Source organism: Cajanus cajan, chromosome 5, assembly GCF_000230855.2.
Source record: "Cajanus cajan strain Asha chromosome 5, NIPB_CcT2T_4, whole genome shotgun sequence".
NCBI lineage: Eukaryota > Viridiplantae > Streptophyta > Magnoliopsida > Fabales > Fabaceae > Cajanus > Cajanus cajan.
The window spans coordinates 58,820,033-58,829,456 of NC_138521.1; the positions used below are offsets into that span (position 1 = coordinate 58,820,033).

At 43.8% G+C, this 9,424-nt stretch overlaps 1 protein-coding gene across 1 annotated transcript; it reads left to right on the plus strand.

Annotated features, from left to right (window-relative positions):
- Window positions 1-3,800: 3,800 nt before the first annotated feature.
- Window positions 3,801-8,999, plus strand: LOC145958117 (uncharacterized). The gene is made up of 2 exons (XM_083074593.1): window positions 3,801-4,636; window positions 4,691-8,999. Exons 1-2 carry the CDS (start codon window positions 3,801-3,803, stop codon window positions 8,997-8,999), a joined length of 5,145 nt encoding a protein of 1,714 aa, XP_082930719.1.
- Window positions 9,000-9,424: the final 425 nt, after the last annotated feature.

Genomic DNA, 9,424 nt, shown 5'->3' on the forward strand with positions numbered 1-9,424 from the left:
TCTTTCGATAATAATCTCGGAATAGCTCTCGGTTCGGCCCCACGGTGGGCGCCAAAATGTACCTGTCTGAGGGCACACTCCTTTTCTTCTGGGTGAAAGGGGACCGAATAAGAGCTCCAACGATATCTCCAAGGGATGGGGGAGGTACCTGCAAAGGGTACTCCGACGCTCAAGTCAGTATATGCACGAATATCTAGGGTAAAAATGAACAGTGACATACCTCGTTATGTGTGACCTATTTATAGTGCCTGACGTGGGCCTGAGCATTGTGGGCCTTTTCAGGTGTTTACTAAATTAGGTAATACGATGTTAATTACTTACTTACTGTCTTAACCATGCGCTTACCTGCTAATCATAATTAATAGCCGTCCTTCACCTATCGGTACGGTATTTCGCCGATCCGATAGGTAAAGGGATGGGGCGCTATTATTAATTGGGTTGATCAACAGTTGTCTGACTATCTTGCCCTACGGGGGGACTCTTCGGCTCGGTCTTATGCCGAGCCGTTAGTAACATTCGTCTCGGACGTTGGCTGGACCGATGTTTCCGACATCATGGCGTAGGTGTCTGACAGAACGGCACGTGTTGGTCAACGTGACCGATAGGGACCTTCCGGTACAGAATTATTATCTAAAATCACAATTAAATACTATCAGTTGTTTAAATTAATGTCTGCTTGTTTAGTTTCATGTTAAAAAATGGGTTTAGTTCTAGAATTAATTTTTTCTTAAAATAATTTAATTAAATAAATTTTTTTATAGTGGATATAAAATTTAATATTGGGTTTTACTATTAGTCAGTGTTTTGATCTAAAAAATGCATTAGAAATAACTTAACATTCATTCAAAGTCAAAATATTTTAAGGTGTAATTTATGTGTTTTTATCCTATAATGAGGATCTTATAGCACTACTAGAAAAGTGTCATTTTTTTTGCAAATTTTCCTGTAAAAGAATATCGCAGAAATTTTTTGCGAATTTTCTTGCAAAAAATTATTTTCAAAAATTTTTTGCGAATTTTCCTGCAAAAAAATATTCGCAGAAATTTTTTGCGAATTTATTTGCAAAACATAATATACAGATATCTTTTACAAATTTTGTTACAATTTTAATAATCATAGAAATTTTTTTCCAAGGTAAAAATTTGCAGAAAATATTGTAAGAATTTTATTTTGTTTCTTGTAGATTTTCTTGCAAAAATAAATTCGCAAGTAATGTTTACTAAATGATAGAAAAATTTTGCAGGTAACTTTTCCTGCGGATTTTTCTACAAATTTTAATCCGTAAGAAAAATAAAAAAATATATTTAAATTTATAAGTTTAATATTTTAAAAAAAACTTCAAGTCCCACATCGATTGAAAATAAAACAATTAAAGAGTATATAAGTTAGGGCAACACTTACCTTACAAGTTGATTTATATGGTTGAATGTTAGGCTTATAATCTACAATCTTAGAATTTAAAAGATTATGCATCACATGTTGGAGACATGGAAACAAATATTTCGGATGAATTTATTGTGAGCATTTGAAAGTTGATAATTTCTTTAATTTTTTTTGTAAAAAATATTCTTGCAAAATTTCTTGTGAAAAAATTCGCAGGAAACTTTCCTTCGAATTTTCCTACCAATTTTTTTTTTTGCAGAAAACTTTAAATTTTTTTTGTAGGAAACTTTCCTGCAAATTTTTTTCGCAAGAAAATTTCCTGTGAATTTTAAAATTCGCAAAAAAAATATTATCTACGAAGGTATTACCTGCAGATAAAATTTCGCAGGAAAATTTGCAGGAACAACGTTTCCTGCGAATTTTTATGAAAAATTCGCAAGAAAAGTCGCATGTAATAAGAGAAATTCGTAGTGTAGCTAATTGTTTTGTTTTTATGGGTCTTGAGAATCCCAAGATTTTGTAGAAATTGGCATGTTATTGGATGCCTTATATATTTTGGGGGGCAATCATGGTTATTAATGATTAAATTTTGTGTTAAATATAGGTCTCGAGTCAGATAAATGTCAAGTTATTTTTGGAGCTATAAGTTTTGAATTAGATAAATGTTAAGTTATTTTGAGGATATGGGTTTTGAGTTAGATAAATGATGAGTTGTTTTGAGTGATATGGATCTCATGTCAAATAAATATTGAAGTATTTTACAAATAGGAGTATATCTAGTGTGGTACTCGACCAGAAACTCGATCAAGTTCTCTTGGCAAGAGATCGGAAGGATATACTTGTTTATCAACCTCAAGAAAGACATAGAGACTAAGTCAGAACATTCTCTCGACTAGACCCTTTCGGCCAAAGGTCAAGAGGGTACAATAGTTTGTAGAAAAAAAATATTAAAACATGCATATATACCTTTTTTTAAGGTATCTTCTCACTCTCTCTCTCCCTCTCTTAGATATTGATGTTACTCTTCACTCTGCTATCTAGTTGCCTTGTTAGGCTGAAAGAATTGTATCTATAAAAGACACTTTAACGTTCAAATAAATAACTTACTAAGTAATAAATGTAAATATATTATGAACAATAATTTTACCTCAACACACAATATTATTTATACGGATTATGATGACCCAAATTCTAATGAGCCTCAATTAAAAATTATCAATTAGGTAATACATTTGTAATTTATTTCGTACTATAATTAGGCTTTAATGATTATCTTTACATAAAATGGAGAGTCATTCAATTCGTTTGACGACACAAGTGATCAATTCCCAATAACGTCGAAGAAATGCACCTTAGTCCTATAAAGGTGTCTCAGCATCTAAGGATGTCAAGAAAGTTATACTTGGGTTTGCGAGAGTGTTTCAGCATTCGAGAGTACCAAGAGGGATATACTTTGACATGTGAAAGTGTCTCGACATCCGAGAGTACCAAAGCGGGATACACTTGGATTTGCAAGAGTTTCTTGACATTTAAGAATGTCGAGGGGTTGTACTTGGGTTTGTGAGAGTGTCTCAACACCCAAGAGTGTCAAAGAGAAAATACATTTGGATTTATGAGGGTGTATTTGTGTCCAAAGACGTCAAATAAGAACATTTAAATTTGTAAGAGTGTCTTGTCATTCAGGTACCAAAAAGGTATTGTCAATTTCTAGTAATCGAATGATTTTCTAATATAATATTGTAGCGTCTCGGTAAATAGCCGACCAGATGACCAGGTACTAAGCCTCTTTGCCTTATAGGCTCGAGGCTGGAAGGCAAGTGTAGCGTCTCGATAATAATCCGACACGACCTTACTCTTGGCGGTATGGCGATCGCAACCCACTACTCAGCTTTAATCCGAGTCCTTCCCCTAAGAGAGAGGATACTCGGTCTGAACCCAATTACGGGCATGTCCAGCACCATCCCCTCCAGAGGGGAGCTCGGTACATTACCGACCGAACCTCTCGTTTGGGGGCCTAGTCGGTCGAAAACCGACTAGGCTGGGTTCATTCGGTAAATAGTCGACCTGTTTGCTCAACCAGGGGTACTCGGCCAGAATCCGACTTACCCCTCCCATGTAAATGTTGTTCCAATATCAAGAATAAAATCCCAACCTATACGATAAAATATTCCCCAAATATTTACGGTTAGGAAAATCCCTTGATCCTCGGGGCCCAAGTAGCCCATGAACGACGCACCATAAAACCCTAAACCTTAGAGTTGAGAAGGCAGATTACACTTTTGAATGCTCTGGCTTCGCGGCTTGATCTAGGAAAAAACCCTAGCGCATCCAGTGGCCGGAACATTTTGGCGCCCACCGTGGGGCTACGGTGAAACTTTTCCTTACGCCCCAAGAAACACAAAAACCTACGCCCTATCATGGCGAGAGGCGGCAGCAGCAACAACAATTCACAACCCCCCACCATGGAAGAGATGATGGCCATGATCAACGGCCTACGAGAGGAGAATGCGCGTTCCAGGGAGAGAGAAGAAGCCATTCAACGTGAGAATGAGGAGATCAGGAGGAGGGCAGATGAGATGCAGGCCAGAATAACGGCTAATACCAGGACTTTGGAGGAGGATGTCATGCTGGAGGTCCCTAGAGATTTTCGACCATTCTCGGAAGCCATAGAGGCTGAGATCATCCCCAGGGATCATCGGATCCCTCAGGTCGAAGCTTTTGATGGGACGCAGGATCCCAGTCAACATTTGACAGATTTCCGGGCCCAAATGTTGATATGTGGGGGAAGCATGGAAGTTCGTTGTAAACTGTTCATGGGCACCCTTAAAAAGGCTGCACTTGATTGGTTTAGCGGCTTACCGGATCGATCGATCACCGATTTTGACGTGTTCAGCCGAATGTTCATGGCACAGTTCGCCGCCAACAAAAAGAAGCCGCCGATCACGTCGGATCTGTTTGATCTTAAGCAGCAGCGGGAAGAGTCATTGAAGGATTTCCTGCAAAGATTCAACGAGGTTGCTTTGAGGATAGCGTCTCTGGATGAGAAGATGGCCGTTATCGCATTCCAAAAGGGACTGAGGTCGGGAGCCTTCGACATTGCGTTGGAAAGGGCTAGTTGTCAGACGATGTCGGAGGTGCGAGCTTTCGCGCTGAGTCACATTAAGACGGAGGAGGGGCAAATCAGCAAGAGAGCGGCAGAAAACCAAGAAGCGGGGAATAACAACAAGGAAGGAAACAAGCATCTCCGGCCACGGTCGGATTGAAATAAGCGACACGATCGCTACAATCATAAGGAGGTTAACTACAGGAAGGCTGATTATGTCGCCAGGCCAAGGGCCGATTTGACGCGTCACAATGAAGAAGAAAAATTTACCCCACTTAATGTCCCCAGACGCCACGTATTGCATGATGTGAGCAGCGCAGCGCTTTTTGAATTTCCCGCGCCGACTGACAGACAGTTGGGACCTCTCAAATCCGAGTGGTGCGAGTTTCACCGAACCCACGGACATGCGACGGAGAGTTGTTTCGTCTTGGGTAGGCAGATTGAACGCCTTATTAAGGAGGGTCGCTTGAAGAAGTTTATTGCCAGAAAGCAGGGTGAGGGCTCATCCGACAGACGGCGAAGGCCGGGGAATGAAGACGCTAGGGGAGGAAGGCGAGAAGTGAGATCACCCCTAAGGGATCCCCCACAGAAAGTTACGGAAGCTCACCAGCAGGCCGTTCATGGAGACTTCAACACAGTCGCAGGTGGATTTGCTGGAGGAGGGCCGACTTCGGCGGCTCGGAAGAGATACTCTCGGTCGGTTTTGTCTGTGGCCGATTGGGCGAGGCCTTCTCGGCCTCCCATCACTTTTTCAGATGCCGACTTTGAGGGGGTATCCCCCCATGAGGATGACCCTATAGTTGTCTCGGCAATCGTCATGGGGTACAATGTAAAACGAGTATTGGTGGACCAAGGCAGTTCGGCGGACATCATGTTCTGGGAAGCTTTTGTCGGGATGAAGATTCCGGCCGATCGTCTCATGCCGTACGCAGGTACGTTAGTTGGTTTTGCAGGCGATCAAGTGACAGCCAGGGGATATGCCGACTTGGAGACAACATTTGGCCACGGAGACGACATGAAAACTGTCACTGTCCGATACCTAGTAGTAAACGCTCAATCATCCTACAGCATACTAGTCGGAAGACCAACACTAAATAAGCTGGGAGCGGTCGTCTCCACTCCTCACTTGAAGCTGAAGTACCCTTTACCCAGCAGAAGGGTAGGTGTTGTCTGCGTGGACCAAGACGTAGCGAGGAAATGCTACGAGGACAGTTTGAGGGCGAGGCGACATCTATACGTGACACAGGTTGATCGGGGTGTTCAGTCGATCGAGTTGGATCCGAGAGTGAATCATTTTGATACCAGACCAGCCCCAGCGGAGGATGTAAAGGAGGTTACCCTAACCGAGGGAAAAATTGTCAAGATTGGTGTATCCTTAAACAAGGAAGACGAGGAAGGTCTAATCACAGTGCTAAAGAGCAACATATCGGCCTTCGCATGGAGTGCCGGAGATATGCCGGGTATTGATCCTAATTTCTTATGTCACCACCTCATGGTCGACCCCAAGGCGAAACCTGTAATTCAGAAAAGGCGAAAGTTTGGAGAAGACAAAAGGAAGGCTATAGTGGAGGAGACAAGGAAATTGCTGGCAGCTGGCCACATTCGGGAAATTCAATACCCGACGTGGCTGGCGAACGTAGTAATGGTACGAAAAAGTAATGGAAGTTGGAGGATGTGCACAGATTTCACTGACCTGAACAAAGCTTGTCCGAAAGACTCATATCCACTCCCCAACATAGACTGCCTCGTCGACGGTGCTTCGGGATACGAGTTGTTAAGTTTCATGGACGCCTATTCCGGTTACAACCAGATCCGGATGCATCCAGCAGATGAGGACAAAACGGCCTTCATAGCCGATCAGGCTACTTGTTGCTACAGGGTCATGCCTTTCGGTTTGAAGAACGCGGGAGCAACGTATCAGCGGCTCATGGACAAAGTCCTGGCAAAGCAGCTAGGGAGGAATGTCGAGGCATACGTGGATGATATGGTGGTAAAGTCGGACAGCTTCTCTCGGCATTCCGCCGACTTGCAGGAATGCTTCGACACTTTGGCGCGTTATCAACTCAAATTGAATCCTGCGAAGTGCTCCTTCGGTGTCCAAGCAGGAAAGTTCCTCGGTTTCCTACTGACTCATCGTGGTATTGAAGCGAATCCCGAGAAGTGTTCCGCGATCATCAATATGAGAAGCCCGGCGACAGTAAAAGAGGTCCAGCAACTAACTGGAAGGATGGCTTCCCTCTCTCGGTTCCTCTCCAAGGTAGCGGATAAATCGTTGCCTTTGTTCCAGTGCTTGAGGAAAAACGACCGTTTTGCATGGACAGAGGAATGTGAGAAGGCGTTCGGCGAGCTCAAACAGTCTCTCACCTCGCCACCAATACTCTCCAAACCGCAAGCCAATCTCCCTTTACTGATGTATTTGTCGGCCTCCGATAGCGCCATCAGTGCAGTCTTAGTACAAGAAAGAGGTAATTCTCAAATGCCTATTTATTTTGTTAGCAGGGTGCTGCAAGGTGCGGAGATTCGTTACCAAAAAATTGAGAAGTTAGCCCTGGCGATACTGGTTACGGTACGCAAGTTGAGACATTACTTCCAGAGCTACGAGGTGGTAGTCAGAACAGATCACCCGATTAGGCAAATACTGCAAAAACCTGACTTGGCAGGAAGGATGATGAAGTGGTCGGTGGAGTTGTCGGAGCACTCCATCAAGTATGAACCGAGAGGCGCAATCAAAGCTCAGGCGCTGGCCGACTTCGTAATGGAATTAACCTCACCAGTGGGGGAGGTTCGAACTGAAGACACGCAGAGGATCCTATCAGTAGATAGAGCTTCGAACCTTGGAGGAAGTGGAGCAGTGATTGTTTTGGAAGGACCGGGAGGAATTTTGTTGGAACAGTCTTTGCGATTTGAGTTCCGGGCAAGTAATAACCAGGCCGAGTATGAAGCATTGTTGGCCGGTATGACACTCGCAAAGGAAATGGGGGCGACAAGCTTATCAGCACGAAGCGATTCTCAATTAATCACGGGACAGGTAGCCGGTACTTTCCAAGCAAAGGACCCTCAACTGGCCAAGTACTTGGAGAAGGTTAAGCACCTTTCGGAAAACTTCCAAAAATTCACACTTAATCATGTACCAAGAGAGCAAAATTCTAGGGCCGACCTGCTCTCCAAGCTCGCAAGCACAAAGAAACCAGGAGCTACTCGGTCAGTCATCCAGGAAACGCTGTCGCAACCAAGTATAAACGAGGTGCGAGGAAATGTCCTATTCATCCAGGAAGAGCTAAATTCCTGGATGGCGCCATACATTGAATATTTGACTCGGGGGGAGTTACCGAAAGACAAGAGGGAGGCATCGTTGGTGCAAAGGGAGTCAGCCAGGTTCGTAGTCATCAGTGAAAGGCTGTATCGAAGAGGTTTTAGCTCTCCTCTCCTGAGATGTTTGACTATGTCACAAGCGCAGAGAGTGATGGACGAGATACATAGTGGAATGTGCGGTAGCCATATTGGTGGCCGAGCTTTGGTCTACAAGGTTGCCCGTGCAGGTTACTTCTGGCCGTCTTTGAGGAACGATTGCGTCAATTGGGTCCAGAAATGTGATGGATGCCAACGACACGCTACCCTGCACCATTCTCCAGCTGAGCGACTACATTCGATCTTGTCTCCTTGGCCTTTTCACAAATGGGGAATCGATATTCTCGGTCCATTTCCGATCTCTGTGCGGCAGCTGAAATTTTTGATAGTAGCAGTAGACTACTTTAGCAAGTGGATCGAAGCGGAGCCGGTGGCAACCATCTCGGCAGAAAAGGTCAGAACGTTTCTTTGGAAGAATGTGGTCTGCAGATATGGAGTCCCTCAAATGCTTGTATCCGATAATGGGACACAATTTGCAAGCACGAGAGTCCGAGACTTTTGCAAAGGAGTCGGCATCCGAATGGCATTCACGTCCGTTGAACATCCACAGGCTAACGGCCAGGCCGAGTCGGCAAACAAGGTAATTCTATCGGGTTTGAGGAAGCGTGTGCAAGAATCAGGTGCTTCATGGGTGGAAGAACTTCCTCGAGTGCTGTGGTCATACCACACGACTGTTCATTCAACGACCCAAGATACTCCTTTCAATCTGGTATACGGAACAGACGCCATGATCCCGATTGAAATTGCAGAACCGTCAGTACGCGCTACAACTTTTTCCGAAGAAGAATCCGACCAGGGAAGACGAATTGATTTAGACTTGATTGCAGAAACAAGAGAAAGAGCTAGAATAAATCAAGTAGCGGCTCAGAGAAGGGCAGCCTTCAAGTACAACACAAAGGTACACCCAAGAAATTTTATTGTAGGCGACCTGGTTCTGAAACGCGCTCAAATAACTCGGATAAAAAACAAGCTGTCACCCAAATGGGTCGGGCCCTACAAAATTGACGATGTGGTCGGAAAAGGAGCTTACCGATTGAGGACCTTGGATGGAGGGCTAATACCGAGGACGTGGAATGCTGCAAATTTGCGTTTTTACTATAGCTAATCTCAAACATTTGTACTAGGTGCACTCTTTTCCTAACTCAGTATTTTGTCCCCGTAAAAATGAGAGGGGTTTTTGCTGAGAAGGTTTTTAACGAGGCACCACTTATTCAATTTTTAATAAATGGCATTTCAAGTTGTTTGTTTTCACGGTTTATAACATGTGTCATTTTCAAGGATTTGAAGAACTCGTGATTGATCGGTTGGATTCCGACTGGGCGAGTATAGAACTCGTGATTGATCGGATGAATGCCGACGGGGCGAGTATAAAACAATTTGAAGAACTCGTGATTGATCGGTTGGATTCCGACTGGGCGAGTATAGAACTCGTGATTGATCGGATGAATGCCGACGGGGCGAGTATAAAACAATTTGAAGAACTCGTGATTGATCGGTTGGATTTCGACTGGGCGAGTATAGAACTCGTGA

Coding starts and splice junctions, on each gene's coding strand:
- LOC145958117 (XM_083074593.1), top strand. CDS start 3,801: ATGGCGAGAGGCGGCAGCAGCAACAACAATTCACAACCCCCCACCATG. Junction 4,637..4,690: donor AACAAGCATCTCCGGCCACG/GTCGGATTGAAA, acceptor GGTTAACTACAG/GAAGGCTGATTATGTCGCCA.